A 24,789-nucleotide genomic window follows, 5' to 3' on the forward strand; every position below is an offset into this window, starting at 1 on the left:
ACACACTGACACGTGGGAATAAAACACCTGAACAGAAGGAAACAGTGTAGAAGATGTAGAGAATTACTTGTCGACATAAACAGACAGGGGTCCGAAGGTGGCTGTTATTCAGAAGGCATTGTGATCACCACTATATTACAACCCTCCACCGCCCCGCTCGGGGTCAAATCATTGCCCCCACTCCTTAAATGGAGCTCCATCTCTGAGATATCACTGGTCTTTCCCTCAACAGCTTCTCTTTCAGCCAGCTGGCTAGAACAGTGGACATTATCTCCAGCTCTGGGACTAAAATAGTACTCTAATGGAGCAAATGGAGCTCAGGCCTCTTTGTCCTCTCTAACTTTGCTGCTCAGGTGGTGTTGAGCAGGGGGCTGGCGGTGGTGATTGGAAGCACTTTAAGGACACGGACAGGCACTCCTAGACAACAGTGTATATGCTCTCTCCAGGGTGTGTGTTAAAACTACAGGGGAGCTGCACAGGAAGCCTCGGTTGGAGAGAAAAAGGGGTTGCAGTAGGAAATAGGCCTGTTTTACTGTTTGTGAATATCGCCTCCTGAGTGCACATGACATATGCCGTCTGCCTTGCGCCGGAAATTCACAAGAGAGTCCAGCGTGTGCTCTGACCAAGGCCATATCCATAGGCTTATCTGAGATGGAAAACACTTTGCTTAGAAAGTAGAGGAGAGTAGGCGGCTTCTGTTAGGGATGGAGTGAAATAAGTGCAGTCAAGATCATGTTGATATGTTTGTGATTCACGCTCATGCGGCTTAACCATTTTTAGTTTAATAAAGACAATTATTTAATTCTTTATTTTAAAGGAACTTGTCAACAGTCACAAATCTCACGAAGGGTTCGAACTGTAAGTGTCTGGGAAAATTAAAAAATGTTTTATAAGAGAACAAACCATCAAGGTTACTTAAACCAATGAGCATTAAATGAACAGTTCACACAGAAAGGAAGATTTGCAGAATAATTACTTACCTTCAGGCTATGCAAGTAATAGATAGAGTTTGTTTCTTTGTCAGAAGAATGGAGCCTCTGCAGTGAATGGGTGCCGTCAGCTGATAAAAACATCATACTAATTCACAAATAATCAACGCAATTAATGATCATCTTGTGAAATGAAAAAAAAAAACACTCTAAAAAAAAATGCACGGTGCTTATAGCCCTGGCACTGGCTTACTTCAGTGTAGCTGGAGTAGCCTAAAAAATCAGCTGACAAAAAAAATGACCTCAAAGTGGAAGTGAGGGATTTTATATTGAGTTTATAATGTGAGTGAATCCTGGAGAGCGGGATTTGGTTAGCAAATCCGAAGGGCTTGAAAATAACATCATGAATACTCATTTCTTATGGTGTTTAATGATCTTCAGGAGCCCATTAAGCGCATAATATTTCAATGTCATTTTTTGGTTATTTTGTGTCATTACATGCACATTAGACATCTAGTTAATCATGGCTAATTACACGACTCGCTCCCTGAAGGGAACTTTACCGAGACAAAAAGCAGCAGAAAAATGCAATTTTAAAGAGGAAGTAAACAGTGGGAGCAAAACATGGCCTCCCACAGATCGTTTCAACTGTCTATATCGCAAGTATTATCACACCTAGCCCCCGCATTCACACTTACATATACAGAACTCCACAAAAACAGAAAGAAAGATGTGATGTCCAGAAATTGTGGGTGTGTTTGCTGTCAGCTATTAGTTATATACTAAGTTAATCTGTCACATTTTTACTGAGGTCAATGTGTAGAACATTTTAATAACACGTTCTCTCCAGTGAAATCAGACGTTGTCAATAGCCCTTGAATGTAAAACGGGCCTACTCTCAAAGAGAAATGTCACTCTGTACTGTCATATAGTCATTCACCACCAAAACATTGTTCTCTAAATACTTTTCAAAGATTACGTCTACTACTTTCGTTTGCTATATAGTATGGAAGAAGGCATATTCAGACTCAGATTAAATTAAAACAAGAACAGGTGTCAGATTTGACCGTTTTTTGCTTCAGTAAAATGTAATGTGAAATCCTAGCTGAGCTTAATTTGATGCAAATGAATCCATCGTCCAGCGATTCTAAAAGCCTAGTCTGCATCATCATCTACATAAAGACGGTTTTAGGTGGTCCCTAGATGGTAATTCACACCCCTCGAACACATCACGTGTCAGATCCCCCTGAAGGTTTCCTTTATTCAGAGATCCTGCTGTCAAATTGATACATCATTCATGATATTGTGAAATGCATTACATCATCTCCTCTAATCCAGCTTGAGAAAACGGGGTTGCCTGCAGCTAAATCTAGAAGACATCAAAGCTTTGTTGCTTTAAGATGTAGAAGACCGATCTGGGATGGTGACAGGCTTATTTCGGAACGTCTTCATTATCATAAATGTCTTTTGTTTATTGGTTTTAATAGGTAGATGTTCATGAGATTTTGTTAAAAAGTACAGTATGTATTCGTTGTACAGATGGAACGATGGACAGTATCGTTCCATCGTCAATATCAAAGCTGAAATGTATCTCTGTTAGCTCCTATAATGCTAGATGTGACTGGACAGCAAATAAATTAATATCTTGAATTATCTTGAAAAACACACACAGATCATTTGACTCTTGTCCACACAAACTGACAAAGGTTACACATACCATTTTTATCTTCTTTTTGTAAAACAGAAGCTCAGACATTATGGTTTTATTTACTATTACTTTTTCTTACCTATTGACTGTGGTGACAAATGAGTGCCGCTTCAGTAAAAATATAGATTAAAAAATTAAACAGAGCAATAAATGCTTGTATTTTAAACTGCCTAAATCAAGTAAAAGCTTGAATTAAAATGCACTTTAGCATTACAAGACAAATGTTAATTAAAAATAAACTGTTAATTAACAGTTTTAACGTGTCTATTTATTAAGTCATTTTAAAAGTAGAGTGAACCTGTTACATTTACCTAAATATTTATTTATTTATGAATATTTTAGAATTGCATTTAAATGCCTTTAAAGGAGATACCAAAGATAACTGTCATATATGCATTTTTTTTTATTATTTTTATTACTAACATTCTGATTTTTCAGTTGAAGGTAACACTTTAGAATAGGGAACACATATTTACTATTAACTATGATTTTTCCCTCAGTAAATTCCCAATTTTCTGCTTAATAGTTTGTAAGCTAGTTGTTAGGTTTAGGTATTGGGCAGGATTAGGGAAGTAAAATAACAAGATCATGTAGAATAAGGCCTTAATATGTGCTTATTTACTAATAAATGGCTAAATATAGTAATAATATAGTAATAATAGTAATATGCATGCCAATAAGCGACTATTTGAGAGACCTTAACATGAAGCGTTGCCAAATTGAAGAACAAGCTAGGTTAGTGAAATAAAAGTCCATAGATATCATCATCAGTTACAATTGAAACATTGTTTCGAGAAGCAAATGCAATAAAAACAGGTATTCTGGTATTTCAGTTGATATTCAACGAAAAAATAGTGAAATCTATATCGCTCAATCCATGCAGGCTCATCGGAAACACACACTGTGCCAACGTTTTTACAACACTATACCTTACCGCTTGTTTCGTGGCAGTTTTAAAATGAATTGACCAGTAAGTGACACTAAAACCTGTATTCAATGTGCATATTGTGATGGTAGAGACTGAGGCATTTCTATTACATCGCTTATGCATTGCCGTGGTTCAGAATTGAAATGTCTGGGGAGTGCTGCTAAAAGTTTAATGCTCTATTGTGTTGGAAAATAACATATGCTCTACACCATACCCAACACCTAAATCTCTCCAATAGTGTTAATAAAAATACATTTGCTGATGCAACTGAGCTATTTTAAATTATATGCACATTTGAGCTGTTCTTAAAGCACACCCATATGAATTAAGCTGTATATGTGACGCTAACATTCAAAAGTATCAGTTTTCAGATGGTAGTATGTTAAAAGTCATAGCATAGTGTCGTGCAAGGGCTTTCGAAATAGCAATCCTGCCCCGTAAATCATAATATGTGTGAAAATAAATATTTGAGTTTTACTGCCTCTAGTGTTCATTTCAGTTAGAAACTTTTGTCATTCGTGCATATAGGTAGGTTTTTTTGGTGTGAAGTATGAGCTTTGCAGAAATGTAGGTGGAGGCACATATTTCCAATGAGCCTGGGTAGGCTGCACTGGATAACAGAGTTGATGCTTCTTTGGCTGCTCTTCCGATATATTGCAGTTGTTAGAGCCTGCTTTCACACATACACACACACACACTCACACACACACACACACACACAGAGGACTGTGACTCCAGGGCATTGATTTACTGAGTGGCAAGCGCTGTTTTTTAGTGATCAAAGCCTTCAAGCTCGTAGTGATCAGAGTTTGATGCCAGAGTGAGAGAGAGAGAGTGAAAGAGAGAGAGAGAAAGTGACATATACGGAGACAGCACGGCGAGAAGGAGAGAGAGAGATATGGAGGGAGAAGACTGATGAGATGAAATATGTGAAATCAAGCAGAAGGTTGCAGAAAATAGAGTTGGCATCTTCTCCAGAGCAGTCGGTATGTTCTCTCTTGTGGGAAGAAGCCTGTAGACTGCTTCCTTTATAGTCTTTCTGCTGTGCCTGACGGTTCTGGTGGCAAAGCAAAACTGCCACCTCACAACACTCCACTACTCTCATGTACAAACCCTTTTGGGATTCGATAACAGCCAGTCTTCTGTTTCCAATGCCAGGTTTGCATCACATTGCCACTTTCGACATTCCCACACTGAAGTCAAGAATCTTTTCATTGTCCTGGATTGAAGGGAAGAGTGCGACTTTATGTGACTTTTATTCAACGTTATTTTCAAATCCAATGTCTATGGGCCGCAGATATAGTTTGCCACTCATCTCTCAGGTTGTAAAAAAACAAGTAAATACCCGTTTCTAGCATTTAATGATCAGTTTGATATATTTCAGTCTGGTTTTTGCTTGCATCAAAGTTTAGTAAGGGTTATCAATGACCTCTTAGTTTTTGGTGATTTGAGCAGTCTTTCCATACTCTTATTTCTCAATCTCAGCTCAGCCTTTAATACTGTCTCTCAGAAATTATTACTCATGTGCCTCTCAGAGTTTGGCATGCTAGAAGCTGCATTATCCCCCCATCTGAGAGACAGACAATACTACATCACCATGCACAACTAGAAATTTCCCTCTGTCTTATTCAAACAGGGTGTTCCACAGGGCTCAGTTCTCTCCCCATTACTATTCAGTATTTACATTATACTACCTGGTTTTCATTACCGCTTGTTGCCAATGATATTCAGATATATTGCTTGCTGACCAAACACTATTCACCAGCCTGCATCACTATTGTTATGTAACCATGGGTTCTAGTTCTAGTTTAGTGGCTAAACTCAATAAATTACTCATTTACTTTAAAAACTCTGCTGTTAACTTACATTAAACGTTCTGCTCATATCAATCCTATTTAATCTCCACTGGCTACATATGTTGTCCTTTATTATTTACAGTCTTCTGCTCACCTTCTTGTTACTCTGCGGTCTTGCTCATTCATATCTGTCTGACTTACTTTTTCTTACCATTCCCACTTCTATTAACGATTATTGGAGATGAATTTCTTTGTGTACCGATATTTTGGGAGGCAGGACTTTCTCTGTTTTGGATCCTAAGTTTTGGAACAGCTTATGAGCCAAACTCATTGCCGCTGTCTCTTAGGACAATTAGTCTATTAAAGTCTAAACTTAAAGCTAATTTGTTTAACCAGCACTACCTATTATAATGTTTGCATGTGATTAATCTTGATTGGCAGCACAAGTTAAAATGAGTCACCCAAGCAGATTTTTAAGCCATTTATAGAGTATAAAAGTCCAACACTGCAAGTGTATTATTGTATGTCTACAATACATGGCAAAAACACAGAATGGCAAGTCAGTACAGGGATCAACAGTAGTCTCTCTGCTTATTATCACAACTGTATGTTATACATTTTTAATATGTTATATTGAATATATCCCTTTTAGCCTATTTTAACCCAGTCTTTCCTTCACGTTACGGCAGAAAGGAAACTGTTCATTGATCTTTAAAGTCACAAGAACCTGCTTAACCTTTATACCGCTGTGATATAATCACACCATGTCACAGTCAACAATACAATCATTTCCATTGCCACAGTAACTCGCAAACCTGCAACTCCACACGTGTCCAAGTAGCCCTTGCCCATCCGCGCAGCTCTCAGATAACCTTTCCAAAATGAAACAACATTTTTGATTAATCTTTAATGAATTCTCCGTCAACCTCAACAGCACGTTTTTTCAGGGTCACAGAGTATCAAAATGGGACGTATAAATTTCACTAGAGAAAGAAGGATCGACACAGAAAGCAAACAAGGTGGAATGGTTCCCTGCTTTTTAGACACGGGGGGTTCAGAGCGATACTCATAACAGATTCAGCTTCATCTCGCAGCTCTTAAAGGCTATAATTAAACCTCCAGTAGGATTCCTCAGAGCCTGGAGAGAAAGAAAAGAACCTTTGCTGAGCTTCGGACAAGATATTTTGATTTTCAGTAGGTGTGATGACAAGGACATGAATACAGTTTAATGATGGCACTTGCTGTCACAGAGTTAGCAATTAATGAAGAATGGCAGGTACTCACGCTGAGCCATCATTATGGTACGGTATAGCTGTTCACCCTTAGGAGGATGTTACTTAAAAATGCATTTTACATGATCTTGAGTGCTTGCTTGGTATGGTTAGCGAGTATATAGCTTCAGGAGAACAACGAGAAGGCTTTGTTTGGTTGTATATTTTCAGAAAAAATTCTCTGCACAATGTCTTTCAACAAGCGTGACGGAGAAGATCAGGGTGATTATTTGCTGTTTGATATGCAGAGAACAATACTTAGTAGTTAATTACATTTTGGGCTGTTGAAAAGTGAACGAGTAATTGAAATTAAACTCACTAAGCAAAGACCGTAATTTACAAACGTAATCATCCACACCTGCTTCGAGCTTTTTCTACAGGCGTTTTGGAGACAGGCAAAACATTTTTACACGTTGCTATAAAAAAATGTTAAATTCTAAATTAAACTCCTTTGGGTATGGTGACATGTTTACGACAGCGGGCGAACCGGAGGGAAATTTAATATTATATTTTTCCAAGTTTTACAATACACAACATACAAAATACAGAATAATCGAAATAGATAGGGGTCATGTTATATTATAGAAAAGGTCTTCAGATCCTCATGACTGTGTAACAAGTTCAATAAAAAGTTTCTTAAACTGTCTAATAATTTGTTTTTTTCATGGCAAGTTATAAAACGTAATGTGGAGTGACTCATTTGTAAAAAAAACACAAAAAAAAAAAGCAAAATAAATAGTTCCACATTATTGTCCACTTTAGACATTCTTGAAGTATTAGCATTAGCGGATTGTTAGATTGTGGTTACGGTGAGTAGAATAAGGGGATATTTCGTCACTGTCAAGTGATTAATTGCGATTAATCGATTAATTGCGCGTAAAAAAACGTTTAAAATATTTGCAGTTTGTGTGTGTTTTTATATATACATAATAAATATACACAGTGCACACACATATATTATGTGAACAAAAACTTTTATTTTGTATGCGAATAATCGCAATTAATCATTCGACAGCGCTAGAATATTTACATGTTTACAAAAATGATTTTCCTTTGCATTTTTGAAAGTTTCACATACAGATGACGTTTTCCAACCAATCTTTCTACACTGGTGTTGGAAGTCAAATACTCGTTTGCATACATTTGAACTCTGTTTAACTTTGTTTTATTTCCAACGGTTGCCGTTGCTCATCTTGTTGCCATCAAAAATAAAAGACTTCTTGTAGCTTTGTCACAACAAATAACTTTGTATATGGTTCTGTATAAATGCCACGAGCATTTCTTACTTTCATGTTAAATATGCTAAGCATAAACAGGGGCGAGTGTTACGGATGATGATGAGTTCAGAATAAATTTAGTCACACGGATCTCTAAATGTTTTGCTAAACCTTATCTGACATCTGCATTTATTCTGCATGCGAGAAAGGTAATAATGTCGCTGACATTTGGCCTCTGAGCAACCGTTTATGAAAAAGCAGGGCGGATTCATTTCCATATTAGAAATTCGGTTGAAAGATAGTGTTTTCAAGACAAAAGATTCATGTTAAAGTTTTAGGTAAGATTAGATTTGGGTTTGGTTCTGTGTTAATGAAAAGCTACATTAGATATGCTTTTTGTAGCACACAAAAAATCAGCACAAAGAAAGACTTCTTTGTCAAAATGCATTTTTATTCATGTTCTTATAGTTGCAGGATGCTACTCTTAGACTCCATGTGTTTGTACTGTGTATGTTTGTATAAATACAAACACATGCATGTATGTATTTAAGAAAAATATGTTATGTTAAATATATTTATATATAATATTACATTCTAAATAATAGAATAGAAATAATATAAGTATTCTTAAGTAACACAGGCATTCATTCTTCTGAATTCATTCTTAATACATTAACATGCTTCTCTAATTTATTTTTCCAATAATGTTCTATATATATAGTAAGGGTTATAAAAAAATGATTGTGCTCATTTCTCATTTTTTCTACAAAAATGTTGTGATATACAATAGTCAACAAAGTAATAACAGCCAAACAGTTAATTGCGATTTATTGCATCCAAAATGTATTATTATTATTATTATTATTATTTTGCATAATCAACGTGACCTCATAATAATTCATATGCATTTTACGTAAAATGTTGTTCTACAAAATGTAAATTTACTTACATATTTACAAGTATTAAAACTTAACAGGCTAATATATTTTTACGCTGAAGCAATAAAATAAACACACACACACACACACACACACACATATATATATATATATATATATATATATATATATATATATATATGTTTTATTAGTTTTTATTAATTTTTTGTTATTAATCTATTCATATAATACATTTTCAGTTTATGTAAATCATTAAAAGTATGAAGAAATTCACCAGAAATTCACTAACTGTACAAAATAATCTATAAATAAAGTAATTAAAAACAAATGCTAGCTTACTATAAAAAATGTACTATAAAGAGATGAATCTGAAAAAGCAACCACAAATAAAACACCCTAAAGTACTGATTGTCAGCGATGGTCCACGTTTTTTTCTGCTGTCAGTTCCATTATTCCTGATGGCTCAGGCCAACATGGTAATTATCGTTTCCAGTGGGCATAAACACGGTTGATTAAGGAAAATGAGAGGATTATGAGCAGGTTCCTGTAGATTAGGTGAAGCAGAAGGCTGCTGAGAGAACCTGTAATCACATCTGCTTTGTTGGTCAGAGCAAAACCACACATTTCCCTCTGATCATCTATTCTGCCTGAGTCCATCCTGAGTGTGTGCGTGCGTGTGCGTGTGTGTGTGTGTGTGAGGGGGGGTGCGTGTGTATTCCTCATAATAGAAATGCCATTTCTGATTTAGACGTTGAGATGTGATGACAGTCGTGCCGCTGGGAGTGAGGCACACATCTCATATCAACAGAAGTCGAACTCTAGAGCTGGACTCGATATCTGTGTTCAGAGCTTACCGAGACTGATCAAGTGTTCTTCTATCTGGAGAGCAGCGCACGTCGCTTACATGGAGCGGTTTACTTAAAAATGATCACAGGTCATCATACGATTTAAAATGATATTTTTCAAGCTAAAATGTAATTGTATGCATTGTAAGCAGAAGACTTGGGATATAAAACACAAGTTTCTTTCTTTAATTTACTTGTAGTTTTTCATAATTTTTTTGATAATTATTTGTGCTTTATGTAAAACTTTTTCAGTGGTCACCAAGGCAACTGTTGTTTCGTCTAAGCTTTAACATCGATGTAATTTAATTTAATGTTATCTCTACATATATTTATGTATACGGATAGAGATATTTACATTTATGTCACTCAATATGACTTTTAATACTTTAGTTGCTATAGAGCTTTTTGTCTTTCATCAACACATATTGTTTCGGAAGACATGGGTTTACCCTTACACGCCGAAAGTGAAATATTGTTTCTGAGCAGCAATAACCACCGGCTACAGTAGTTTGAAATGACAAAAATGATGCTATTTAAGAGAGGTTTAAACACAAAAGAATCCCCTTAGTATTTTTGTGGGAGCCTATAGTCAACATTTCTGATGTCAAACTTCATCCTGATATCTGCTTTTGTGGAATTCTAATAAGCCGGATTAATGAAATTGTCAAAAAGCCTCTTCAATAAAGCTTCTCGTGTCAACGTGTCACTGATAGCGTTTAATCGCGCTGTCAGAATTATACTGATCTTGTTTTTTTTTCCTTTCTCCGCAGGAATCTTTTAGACAGAGACACGTTCTCCAAATCTGATCCACGTGAGTACAGCCAATGGAAGATGAAACTGAGCTATCGTCTCTTCGTGCATTAATTAGCGACCCCCACTCGTTTTCTCTGTAATCTCTTGTCTTTCGCCTCTCATCAAACATCAGCATGATTCTGATGAGTTCTTCTCATCTACAACGCTCCGCGTGACTCCAACGAACCTGAATGAAACATGAACTCAAATGCGCAATGGCAGCAAGTTTCATAGAGGCCCTTTGAAGAGAACTGACAGATCGGGCTGAAAAAGAGAAGAGAAAAGAAAGAGGTGGATGGAGTTTCAGCCTTTTAACTAAGTGAATCTCTTTCCTTTCTGAAAGAGATCTCTTTACTTCTCATCTGCTAGAAGTAATAATAAAATAAATAGCTCAATAGAATTCAGCTCTCCCTCACATTATTTGAAACGAGTATGATTTTCCTTTGTGAAACGCAAAAGAGAATTGTTTAGGTATTGAAATAACGATGGCTAATGAACAGAAATACTGATTACATCAGTGGTGTTATATAAAAATAGGGAGTGCGGAGTATCTTTTGTACTTATTTAACCTTAAATTTGATTTGCGCATTATTGTAGTTGCATATTAGTCTACACGGTAGAATATTTTAAAATAGGGATGCACCATAATTTCGGCAATTGAACATATTTCAGACAAAACAGTAATTTTTGGTTTCGGATGAAATGGCGTTTCTCTTGCGCATTTTGTGTCTGTGTCCGTTCTGTTCGCACATTGTTTAAGTACAATTGCATTAGTAACAATACCAGTATGCAACTACCCATAATTGTAATGTATAATGACATATAAACTGCCTTATGTGCAGTTTAATTGTATACCAACAATTATTTTTATTTGATTTTTTTGGCCAAGTGCATCCTTCATTTTCAGTTTTGGTTTTCATTCCAGCCCAGAATTTTCATTTCGGTGCGTCGCTATTTGAAAGGAATTGCCCCAATCACAGCTTCACCTTTTTTTCCTGAGTGTAGCGTAGCACTAATTTTTGCTATTTTTGTCCCTTTTCACAGTGTGCGTCTTGTACACTCAGGGTGTGGAGACCAAGCAGTGGAGAGAGGTGAGTGCGAGCACACACACACACACACACACACACACACACACACACACACACGCCGTGAGTGTTCCCAGCTTGCATTGCTATGGTTTCATCTCTGGTGTTGTTGTCCAATCAGGCGTGTCGGCTCGCCCTGCAGCAGCATGCAGTCAAACCGCTGTCTGTTCTTCTTCTTCTGTACGCCATCGAAACGCATCCAGCATCTCATCACTAACAAGCTACACCCAGTTCAGTGCCTGTACAACAGCTCTCTGTTCTGTCTCGACCTGCTGTACTGAGCGAGTGTTGTTTATCCAACGGTGTCTTTATAACGATGAGTCAGTATCTGTAGTTTCCAATTTGAGGTTATGAATCAGAAGAGGACTGTCACGCTGAGTGGTGCAGATTAAGCTTCTGTGTTTTTTTTTCTAGGTTAATGGTAAAATCTGTTACATGGTTGGTCATATTACCCTCTAAATGCTATTAGAAATATGATAAACATCATCTTTAATAGCATTAAATGACAAGTGGTGCAACTTCTTTATCATGTAAATCACGTATAAATGTAATTTACTGCAGTTTTTAGCTGAAATTAACACTAGTGGCAGTAAAACACCAACAATTTTTACTGCTTTTCATGCAAAATTTATTTTTGTATGTACAATCATGTTATAACAGTATAACAACAGCACATGAGTTATACATTTAGACGTTTGGATCAAATAGCCTGCTCCATACAGATTTTCTGCTCTAGTAAACTTGCTTGGTTACTCACCTGGTACAGCTATCCAAAGTGCATGGTTATGTATTCTGTATTTATGGAGTTACTGATATATTTCTATTAAATGTTAAAGTAGAGTATCTACATTTACAAGTTTCTACAAGGTTTCAAATACGTTTTTGAAGAATAAAATGGCAAAATTTGGTTGAAATGATGTTACACTGTCATTCAATGTAACACCATATTTATGTTAAATTAAAAACAACATGCTCGTTCTGAAAATATATAAAAGAATAAATAAATCTTACTTACAAATGGGCAAAACGTAGGATAGCGGCAAAAAAATAAATGACAAATCATTAGTATTGGGTTTAAAGTAATTCATCCTTTACTGTGTCATAAAATGATTTTTGTTGCAAATATGCGCGACATTTTAGTGGGTAAATTTAGTAAATCAAGAAAAAAATTATAATATTTACTTTTGACTAAGAAAACAAAAACAAAATTAAACAGAGAATCTTTATTTTTTTATTTTTTTATTTTAAAAGCAATATTACAATTATTGTTTTTATGGTCAAACCCTTTTTTCGTCATTGACCCATATACCGAAACAGAGAGTGACATTTTTTGGGCATAATCAAAACTGCTGTATGAACTTCAGTGTAACTGCAACTGATGAAGAAATCGTGAATGTTTTGCTGTTTGAATCTTAGATCTGATATGAAATAACAAACACTCACCTCTCAAAATGTCAAATACAAAAACAAAGGTTTTGTATTAAAAAAAAAGCTAATTTTCTTATCCAGTGGCAGAGGGTTTTGGCCCGTCCCCTGGCTGTTAGTTATAATACTGCGAGGCCGAGGGCTGCCACGTACACCTGCAGAATATTTGTAGGTTTTCGTGTAGGCGATGACAGCTCACCATAGCAATAAATCCTGGCACGCTTCATTTCTCAGCTGTCTATTTTTATAAGCACTCTGCTCGTATTCGGTGTGAATAACGCGAGAGACTGTCATTAAAGAAGTTAAACGGTCTGAATGAAAGGTTATAGGATTTTTGGATTTAGTTTGGATTTATAGCTTGGTATGTTATCGGTAATAGCATGAAGGACATAATCTACATGGTATTGTGTTAGAGTTCATTCTTAGGGTGTTGCAAAGAGACAACACTCAATAGCACAAACACATTTGAGCACCAGGAGATGATTAGTGCAGGTTCTGCTCACTGTCACTGCATCTCTCAGTATATTACACTGATACACTGTGGTGCTCCACTGTTCTGTCAAGCATGGTCTCCTCAACTCATTTCTGTGAGGGTCTTGGCTGGTTTCCTGTACTGAAAAGGGGTTTTGGGCCTTTTTATTATATAAGCTTCAATGCTTTCATGACATCCTGCCCACTGTCCATGCAATCTCTGCGCAAGAGCTTGCTTCTGACAGACCCGTCACCTTGGGTTGTCAGGTTCTGGAAGAGAATTTACTGTTTGGATTTCACAACAGTAGCGTGAATGTCAGATTTTAGCTGTTGCATCTCTTGTACAATAAGAAAATAAGACGAAAATCCAGTGCACAACATTTCTAAATGTTTATTTTTCTAAATAAATGTACCCGGAAATGTAACGTAAACTATAGATGTTTTTACCCAACATGCCGGGTTGTTTTATTGGTCATCTGTTGTCATCTTAAAATTACCAGAATTTTTTATTATTATAAAGCAAGAACGCCTATGGACAAAATACAGGACGAATTTAATTTATTTGGGTTTACAATTTAATACACATTTAAACTCGTTTAACAAGCATTTCAGAAATAAAACATTCATAAGTAGCATTTTTAAAGAATTTTGAACCAGTGATTCATAACTTGTCAGTAAACTGACACTGTACTGAGATGAAAAAAACATATTTTAACATATAAAAAAATAACCCAAGATTTTAAATGACCCCAAAATATAAAAAAATAAATAAATTAACCCAATAAGATGACTAAACAAGCTGAACCCAGCATTGGCTAAAATATTACAAATTACCCAATAAAGTGACACAATGGGCTAAACCCAGCATTTGGGTTAAACAAATAAGCCAGCATTTTTTAGAGTGTAGGTGGAAAAAAACAGCATTAAAAATTACACAGCACTGACTAAAATAAATACAGATATATATATAAAAAAACAATAAAATGACCCAACAGGTTAAACCCAGCATTGGGCTTAATCAAATAACCCAGCATTAAAAATGACCTGGCTCCTGGCTAAAAATATTACAAATAACCCAATAGAATTATACAATGGGCTGAACCCTGCATCTTGGTTAAAACAAATAACATTTGTTGTACACAGCATTTTTTGTGTATCAAGTAGTGACTGTCACACAATATACTTAAGATCAATCATTTAATTTGAGTCATTTTAGCCAATAAAACTGTACCAACATAATGCATAATGACCTGCTTTAAATTAAATGAGAAAACTTTATTTTATGGCCGGCAGTGTAATTTAATAACCTATTACAACCACTGTCCTACTCAACATAATTATTACATTATTGCCATGTAAAATAATAATTAAGGTGATAATTAAGAGCCCTTCATCCTTATGTACTGTCTTAAGCTCACACTGTCTTATGTGTGCAGTCTGGAGATATGACAGTACTGACTAGTACGGGTGACTGCCTTTCTTTAGTAGGTGTGTGTGTGTGTGTGTGTGTGTGTGTGTGTGTGTTGTCACCGGCAAGTCATTGATAGAGCTCTGGCGTGTGTTGTTTGTCTAAAAAAGCCATTGGGCAGGGGTTTTGTAAAACCTTTTCCATACCAAATGAAGTATTAACCAAATGTATTTCTTAAATTTGGAAGCCAGTTAGATTTTTAAAAAGCGTATATGGATCAGGAATAATGTATAACAATAACAGCACGGCACATTTGTTAATAAATGTTTATTTTTTTACTTTAAAATACAATTTGAGAGGCTGTTTTGCTATTTCATGAGGTAAATCTGTTGGATAATAATAACTTTTATTTAACTATCTAAAAAATTATAGTGCAACATTGCTTCTGGGTCATTTGTAATAATAACACAACGAGGACTTGAAAACGAAAATATATTGACATTTTTTTGTAAAAACATAAAAAAACCCCACAAGTAATCCACACTTCAGTCATCAAAACAAAATGAAGCTTGAATGTCTTGTAAAGTAGTAGTCATTAGTAATCATTGTAACTAAACTTATACTGAACATTTTGTAAAGCTCAAGTGGGTTGAACTTGTTTTCAAGTTTTTATGAGCTGCATTTTGGTTTTAACAAGCTGAAATAAAATTCACAATCTTTAGAACATTGAGTACAGAAGGCATAAACAGTTTAGTGTATTCTGTCAACAAACATTTTAATTACGAGGCTTCACTGCTGCCATGCCTGACAAAGTAATTGCAAAGCTACGTAGATCTTTTAGTTCTTTCTCTGGGCAAAAGGAAACATACAGTAACAATAATATCTGGTCTACACAGTGAATGCCATCTATCTGTTTTGGATGAGGAGTGATTATAGCAATTGCAAACATTTGTCGATAATTGCTAATAATTAAGGCTCGCTTTATATGGCTTTTAGCTTGTTGATTTGAAATTAACAGAGCAGTCTGAAAGGTTCAGTTCTACCAGAACAACAGCACAGTGCTTGTTTGCTAATTAGGTTTTATTCATTAGATGGTTGAAAGCTCTTTGTGGATCCTGCAATTAAAGTTGTTACTTAATTGTTACATAGAGTAATTTGAACTCCTGACTTTTGTAAGGTTTCGTATTTGGCTTGAACTCTAGTAATTTTTTTTTTTATTATTATTATAATTGTTTAATCAGCATTTCTTTTAAACAACTTTCACCCCATTGTCTATACAGAAACTATTGCTTTTTATGGCCATTGATGAGATGGTCATATTATTTTTATTATTTATATTATATATGAAAATGTAATAGACAGTAATTTGACCTTTCAATTTTCAATGAAGAATGTTTTCATTATATAAAAATATAGTTTTAGAATTTATGTGGATCTTAAATTATAATATGTCTAGCCACTGTGTGTTATAAAACCTGTATATATATATATATATATATATATATATATATATATATATATACACACAAAATCTGGGAAAACCCATTGGATGTTGCACTGGGATTCAACCTACTGTACCTCCTAAGGAACCCCTTCCATATCCAATCTATGGGGTCGTGGTTTGGGCTTGGTGGAGGGAGACAGCCTTCGCTCCAACCCCTGCTGCAAGAAAGTCAGCACGACTCTGATCGGGAAATTCTGGGGGTCTTCTCTTTGAGAAGAACACCACTCAATGAACAGGCTTTACTTCAAAGCATAGGCATGTCCTGTGGATGACGCTCTTGCTGAAGAGATGGTGTCAACTACCCCTTGGAGTAGGTCACCTAGAGCCTCCATGCCCCATCCAGGGACCAGACATGGAGTTTCCATAGGTCTGGATGCAGGTGCCAAAAGGTTGCCCGTCTATGAGTCAGAAGATCCTTCCTCAGATGAATCGACCAAGAAGGAGCTGTCACAAGAAGCATGAGTTCTGGGAACCAGGTCTGGGTAGACCAATAGGGTGCCACTAGCAGGACCCACAGCCAGCTGTGTGCTAGTGTGTCTGCGCCGAGTTTTCCCTTGGTCAGGGAGAAAAACAACTGGCAGTGAGAGGTTTCTGGAGAGGCAAACAGGCCTACCTGAGTGGCTCTGAAACGCTCTTCCAAATCAGCTGAATCATCTGGGGATGGAGTCTCCATTCTCCGGGGATTGCAGTTTGCAGTTTGCAGTTTGCAGTTTGCAGTTTGGCTGCCTGATTGCACACGTCTGGAATATGAATAGCATGAAGCAACCTCATATGGTTCTGACTCCAGAGGAGGAGGCAGTGGGCAAGTTGCGACATGCGATGGGATCACAGACCACCTTGTTGGTTGATGTATGCAAGAGTCAATGTATTGTCCATAGGGACCAGTACATGCTTGCCCCAAAGATGTCCCTTGAGACAGCCCAGGACAAGTTGTACTGCCAGCAACTCTAGGCAGTTGATGTGCCACTGCAGTTGGAGACCCTTCCAAAAACCTGACACTGTGTGCCTGTTGTATGTTCCCCCCTCCATCCAGTGGGGGAGACATCCATGAATACCACAGCATGCCTCAAGCCCAAAGAAACAAGAGGTCTGACCATGAGGTGACGGTTTGGCGGCAGACTGGTGTCACTTGGACCCGCTGCCAATCCTACCTTGAGACTCGATCATTGAGCCAGTGTTGAAGCAGTCCCATAAGAAGCAGCCCAAGGTGCGTGACTGCCACCGCAGCTGCCATATGTCCCAGGAGCCTCTGAAAACACTTCAGTGGGACTGACGTCCTGTCCTTGAACGTATTCAAACAGTTCAACATCGACTGAGCATGTTCCAGTATGAGGTGTGCTGCTTGTTTGACCGAATCCAACTCCATACCGAGAAAAGAAATACTCTGTTTCTACTTGTACCCAGCTTTCATATGATTAAAACCTAAAAACTGTAAAATTTCACAGGGTTTTTCTAGATCACATCACATATACTTTAGAATAGGTAACACTATTAACTACGACTTTTCCTTTAATAAATTCTTAATTTGCTTCTCATTAATAGTTAGTAAGGTAGTTGTTATGTTTACATATTGGGTAGGTTTAGGGATGCAGAATAAGGTTGTGTAGTATAAGAATATGTGCATAATTAGCACTAATAATAAATGGCTATTTTTTTAAACAATAAGCGTATTGAGTGTTAAAATGAGCAGTGAAACATTTTTGTTTTAACATTTCTTTAAACATTATTAAGAGTGAATTTGAAATCATCGTCAGTGTGGAAAAAACTAAATGTTTATATGTACATGTATATTTATTTAAAATGTGTACCTTTAAAATGATGGTTCGCCCCAAAATTAAAGAATTAAGAACTGGGGTGTTGATATATAGGTATTAACATAATTATTATAATTAGGTATTAACGTGATTCATTGTTATTCTATAAGATTAATAGTTTTATTTGTTGTATTATGTGGGGCAAAAAGTAATTCAGTTTGCGTCTTTTTTTAAATGTTATTTTTAAAACCACTGAAATAATCCACATAATCCACAGAGTAATGCAAACACTCTACAACAGTTGGTTGTTATCATCTAAATATCAGTTTATGGAAACACACTCTGCTTGCAGGCTGTCTGTTCATTTATTTAAACTTTTCTGACACTGAATAATTTATGCTCGACATATATCGCATGAAAAAGTCACCATGCCTGGAGGTGAAATGCAGCCCACTAAACAAACATTGGCTGAGATCAGTTAAATGTCAAAAGGTGGTTTGTAGCACATTTAGCCTCACAAAGAGGGGAGGTAACCTATCCAATTATTTAGACTTTTTTGTAAAGGGAAAAGGGGTTAATGATGGAGTGAGGTGGCCCTGGCTGGGTTTCAGAGGAATATAGCACTCTGCTTGGCTGAAGTCCCCTCTAATTAAGCACATAACATAATTGTCACCGATCTTCAGAGCTGTCGAGTAGCCACACCGCTGTAATTAGTGCTACCACTGAGGACTTAAAGTTTCACTAAACCTTTCCAGAGCTCATACCTCGACAAACCAACCCTCCAGCTTTAGACATGTCTCTGGAGGACAGCAGGAGAGTAAAGGAACAAGACAGTAACAAGGGAGAAAGAGAGTGAAATCAGGGGGATTACTCAAGTTTTTTATTAGAGGAGTTGCGATTTCAGATTTAATTCACATTTCTGCAGTGTTTTGTACCAAACCTTTCCAATTTTTGTTTTTTTGTCCTTTATTACTCATTGTTACCTTTCATTTTCTCACCTTCTTTTCTCTCTCTCCGACCCTGTCTTCCCCTCCGCTGTCCCTAATCCACTTTCCAGTTTGGAAGAACGGAGGTAATTGACAACACTCTAAATCCGGACTTTGTCAGAAAGTACATCCTGGACTACTTCTTTGAGGAGAAGCAGAACCTGCGCTTTGATTTGTAAGTTCTTTTGTCTGATCCCTGTCCTGAAGCACCACATCCACACCTTTTGGAAAACCTTCTCACCTCCTCCCACTTCCTGTTTCTTCTGTCACTGAACGTGAATATTGCAATGCATGAAATGATTCTTAGGTTCTCATTTCCCATTTTATTATGATTTAATTTTAAACTATAGTTATTGCTTATAGATATCGTCCTTGGTGTGAACAGGCTTTTACACCCTCTCTCAATTTACTGAATGCAGCACAAATCTAGCATACTAGATTAAAAAATGTCTTTAAATGAATGTACTTAAATTAAATTTAGTTATTAATCACTTAGCCCCATAAAGCTTTTATAGGTTTGGGACGACATGGCAAGTGATATATATATATATATATATATATATATATATATATATATATATATATATATATATATATATATATATACCTATATAACTATGGTTTCACAAAACAGTTCAAATCTGTGTAAAATGAAGTTGAAATGGCGCAGTAGCATCAGCAAATGTGTTTTCATGTCAAATGCAAATTTGTTAACTATCAGGTAGGTTTGGGGTTGCTGAACACTTTTGCTGCTCTCGATGTGGGATATGGGTGAGGTTAAGGACAGATTTGGTGTTATGGTTAAGTTTAAAAGGTAAAAGGTCAACAATGATAATTATGGATGTAGCTACAGAACAGTATTTTCTAATCTAAATACAATGTAAAGCATGTATGTACACAATAAGTGCAAGGGGTTTTGGTTCTCTGGCTTGCTTAGTTGGGGAAACCCAATTTCCAGTGATTATTGTCAATTTGGTTACAGAGATCCTATTGAAACTTAGCTGATCTTTGAAAACGACATCGCTGCCTTCAGTAATGAAATGCATTTAGCTGAAAATTGAGTGTTTTGTATAAGACTATAATCCCCCCCCTCCTTTTTTTCTGTGTTAAATTGTGTTGTTTTTTTATATTTTTGCTTGCATCTCTCACATTTCTATCTATATCAATACCGCGAGGCTGTGAAAAATATTCTAACTCATACTCTGTTTATGCAAATATGTGTTTTTACTCTTGAAATATGCCTTTTCATTGTTCTAGTTTTGTTGTTGTTGTTTTCTTCTTTTTTTTTGTTCTTTGTTGTTGTTGTTCTGTAATGTAATGACAAGCATACTGTCAATTTATAAAAACTGTTTCCTAATGTTTGTAGGAATACAGAATATTCCTAACTTTATTTTTGAAGTAGAGAGATGCATTGCTTTAATAGGAAAACATAAAGTTTATGCACAGCAATCATGTTTGAAAAGTTTTTTGTGTGTGTGAACTGTACCTGCACCCCTTGATTTTTTTTCCCCACATTTTATGTTGCTCCCTTAAGCTGCTTTACATTACCCCCCTCCCCACACATAAACATCTAGACTTCATACAGTACACCACACTGACAAAGCAAAAACATAACAACTTTGTAAATTTATTAGAAATAAAAAAACTTTAAATATGTACTTTGCATAAGTATTCATATTCTTGACTAAATATTTAGCTGAGGCAATCCTGTTCTCCTCACCTCTTCACCTTTCAAGCTCAGGTCGGGTTGGATGGGGGCAGATCCACATTTTTAAGTTTCACCAGAAATATTTGATTGAGTTCAATCCCAGGCTGTGGCTGGGCCACTCAAGCAACTCTTGTTGTGTGCTTAGGGACTTTGTCCTGTTGAAAGGTGAACCCAGTTAGCCCAGTCTGAGTTTCTGAATTCTCCGGACTGGGTTTTCTTTAAGGCTATCTCTATATTTTGCTTCCCTCAGCGTTCCTTCTGCTCTGTTGAGTCTCTCAGTCCCTGCCGTTGAAAATCAGACTTGCGGCATGAGATTGCCACCAGCAGACTTTCCTTTTGGGATGGTACTCTGCAGATGATGAGCAGTTTTCCTTCAAACATAATGCTTAGTATTGAGATTTGTCAGACCGGAGAATCTTGTTTCTTAGAGTCTGAGGGTCCTTTAGATGCATTTTAGATGCATTAAATACATTTTTGCAAACTTCAAGTGTGTTTTCGTGTGTCTTAACTAAGGAGAGAATCGAGAATTATCACACTCCCATACAGCCGAAATTCATGAGATGTTTGTCCTTTTGTAGATTTCTTCTATCTTCACATATGCATTTGATCATGGAGCTTAACTAGAGTGACCATCTGGTTCTTGGTCACCCCTCTAACCAAAGCCCTTCTCCATCACTTGCTCAGATATGCATATCAGCTGCTAGACATTTTATTGAGACATCTTGTTTTTTTGCTGTACAGTTATGGTGTATGGAGTGTAGATTGATTTGGAAAAAAGCAGTTTAACATAAGGCAGCAACATAACAGAATGGAGAAAAATTAAGGGGTATGAATACTTTTGCAAGGCACTGTATATGAGCATTTGTCTATTAAAGTATTTGTTTAATTTTAAAGTTTAATAGCTTATCTTTTAATTAGCTACTCAATGTGTTTGAAGACTTTGGATAACAGTGTTTTTTTTCCTCTACTTAATTCAGATATGATGTTGACTCTAAAAGTCCTGATCTTTCCAAACACGTAAGTAGTGTTGTAATGTGATATGAATGAAAACATTAAAATGCAAATCAGTTTCTTCAAAAAAGAAAATATCCAAATATATTTTGCAATGCACTCCCCTTTTTCAAGAGAAAGCCACTGAGATGTTGTTACTTTCAATTTGAAATGACATTAGATATTCACATGAATATTTCTTTTAGTTGGGTCCACAGTCGTGAAACAGATCTTGTGTATATTATATAAGCGGGTATTATTTGTAATGCTTTTTGAATACACATTTAAAACCTACAGGATGGAGTTTTGGATAATAAAATTATTGTTATTTAAAAATTTTATTTAGCTTTAAAACCACTGGCATATTTACTTGTGCAGAAGCAAAATCATCAAAAAATGATCAGGGGACAATATATTTGGATATATTTTCTTCACATTCCTCCCCATTTCTGTGATCCTTATCACATCTCATTTAATGCATGTACACTAATCATCACTGTCTTCTCTGGTCTGATCATCCCCTAAATTGTGTGTGTGTTGTTGTCTGTGGCTGGTATTGCATTTGTGTCTTGTGCTTTCTGTTACATGCTGTGCTCTATTGTAAACATGGCCGTGCTCCTTCCCAGAAGCCCCTTGATCTATACGTACGTCTTTGCCTTTCAATTCACTACTATAAGAAGAAGGCAGAGCGTTGGTATTTGTTGAATTTGATAAGCTCTTACCGCCTCTTCTGCTTCATCCTACCGGCTCCATCTAGGACTTTCTTGGCCAGATGTTCTGCACACTGGGTGAAATCGTAGGGTCTCCGGCCAGCCGATTAGAGAAGCCTCTTGGGTGAGTAAAAATTCAAATCACAGCTGTGTTTTCAAAAGTGTGCCTGCTGGAACTGTGCTGGCTTGTTTCCAGGGTCACATCTTAGTCAAACCTGCCAGGGTCGGGTACATCTAGGAGCCAGGATTTTTCATTTTGGTCGCACTTCATTTTAGGGTCTAATTATAGACTTTTGTCTAATTAAACTCCTAATATGCTGCTTATTAATAGTTTGTGAGGTAGTTGTTACGTTTATTGGTTTATAGGTATTGGTTGGGATTAGGGATGTAGAATATGGTCACGCAGAATGTACTTTAATAACTGGCATGCTAACAAGCAAATAGTTAATAATATGAATTGGTCAACAACATAAATTCTGCTCTGCAATTTACACAAACTTACTGTATTCTGCCAGATAGGTATGCGGCTGCAAAACATCGTCGTTTGAGTTACTTTTAGTATTGCCTTTGACATTTTTGCGATAAATAATTTTTTTCTTTGCATTTTTTTTGCATCTTATACTGTACAGAGATGTTTCGGTTTAGTGGTAGGAGTGGGATTAGCGACTGCAAAAATATTTTCAAATGCTATGTTGCTACGAAAATTGATATTTTCTTGCATATTTCGATCAGTTCCATGTTATATCCTTTTATATTCCAAAAATCGAAATCGCTTATTGACGCTTATCTTTTTTATTTACAAAATAAATATGTAACGATTTGTACGTTTTAAATGTTGTAATGCATCTAAATTGTACGTTTTAGCATCTGTAAAAATATACAAAAATTTATGTTTTTGATTGTATACTGAACCCAACTTTTTTAATGATTGTGTGTTTTCTATGCTAGTATTAAAACTAAAGTGCAATTGAGTGTAAAATGTAAACTTAATATAATACAATATCATTTAATATTTATATTAAATGAATTATTTTTATATAACCCTTTTTTATATATTAAAAGACATATTAATGCCAGCCAGCACAGGTCATTGTTCCATTACTTAACATATATAATATTGAATTTCCTAAGAAGGTTACTGGCAAGTTAACTCTGTTTTATTTACATGCCAAAACCAATTTTTAGTCGCATTTGGGGCTTGGCGAGTGTTCATTTTGCACCCTGCTTGTTTCTGTTGGCTCTTTCAGTGTTGGCAGAGGACACATTAGCGAAAGCAGTCGTCTGTGGCCCATTTTTTCGAAAGCATTGTTAGTCTTTTCGTTTCCCCGTCATTGGCCCTTGTAGAGCAGGTCCATCCAGATGGAGTCTGATCGCGGAGCGCAGTGTTTCTGGCTGAGAAACTCTTTAATTAGAGAGGTACCCTGATGTGTGAGATCAACAGATTTCAAGGCTTAGCTAGCGATCCTCATTAGCTATAACCGTGCATTGTGGGTAAACTTGTCAGAGGATAGTTTGCTCGGTGTAAAAATGTTGAGACGTGCATTTTTTCCTTTTCTCCATAAGTTTCTTTGTTATGTCTTACAAAAGCAGAATCGCGTATTTAGAAAGTCCCAAGGCAGGCACTTTTAATGAGAGCTGGAATTAGCTGGAAAAAGAACACAATACAGTAACTCATGCGGTTGTTTAGTACTGGAGAGCTGGGAAAGGTGTTTACATGAGCTCTACATTAATGCAAACGCCAATATTGTTTGAAAAATGACTCTCTGTGTTGATTCACGGCTTTCCTGCATGAAACACACAATACATGCTTACGCCTCTGAGCCAGTGGTCCGTGTTCGAAGTTCAGTGTGCGTGTGGAGAACGCGAACATGTTTTCCATTGATTGACTCAAAGAAACTCTTCTCGAGGGAACAACTGGACTCGTAAAGCCCGGCAAACACAGTAAATTGCCTCCTTCAGGCTTGTAGAGAGTCTAATAAACTGAAAGGGATAACACAGTACACTTTGAACAAGTGCGAGGATATTCACTGTCAGCATGTGTGTTTCTATCACGTCTCGGAGAGATTCAGTTTTACTGTGCTGCTGTTGTCATGCCCATGCTGCGTTAAGCCTGTATCCCGCTGCAGGCATCAAAAGATATGCTGACCACATGAGGCTTTCGTGACACTAATGAAAAAGATCTAAAATCAGTAAACCTGAAAGATTAATGTCTGCTAGCCTGCCCCTGACGTGCCAAGGCTTTAAAGATATGAGATTTTCATACAGGTATAGAGAGATTCATACACATTTTCAGAGATCATAAGACACTTTACATTCATTTGGGATTAATTTAACATTGTGCATACTTTTGTTCAAATCAACAG

At 36.4% G+C, this 24,789-nt stretch overlaps 1 protein-coding gene across 3 annotated transcripts in view; it reads left to right on the forward strand.

Annotated features, from left to right (window-relative positions):
* Positions 1-24,789, forward strand: part of cpne5b (copine Vb) — a 113,592-nt gene that overhangs the window by 18,842 nt on the left and 69,961 nt on the right. For 2 of the 3 annotated variants that reach the window (XM_043252867.1, XM_043252865.1), the window contains exons 2-7: positions 10,364-10,404; positions 11,430-11,476; positions 19,090-19,193; positions 21,704-21,743; positions 22,343-22,360; positions 22,474-22,550. In XM_043252867.1, coding sequence (XP_043108802.1) covers positions 10,364-10,404; positions 11,430-11,476; positions 19,090-19,193; positions 21,704-21,743; positions 22,343-22,360; positions 22,474-22,550 — 327 coding nt within the window. The remainder of the gene's footprint in view (positions 1-10,363; positions 10,405-11,429; positions 11,477-19,089; positions 19,194-21,703; positions 21,744-22,342; positions 22,361-22,473; positions 22,551-24,789) is intronic. The other variant, XM_043252866.1, reaches the window with a different exon arrangement.

The sequence above is a fragment of the Puntigrus tetrazona genome, chromosome 11, assembly GCF_018831695.1.
Source record: "Puntigrus tetrazona isolate hp1 chromosome 11, ASM1883169v1, whole genome shotgun sequence".
NCBI lineage: Eukaryota > Metazoa > Chordata > Actinopteri > Cypriniformes > Cyprinidae > Puntigrus > Puntigrus tetrazona.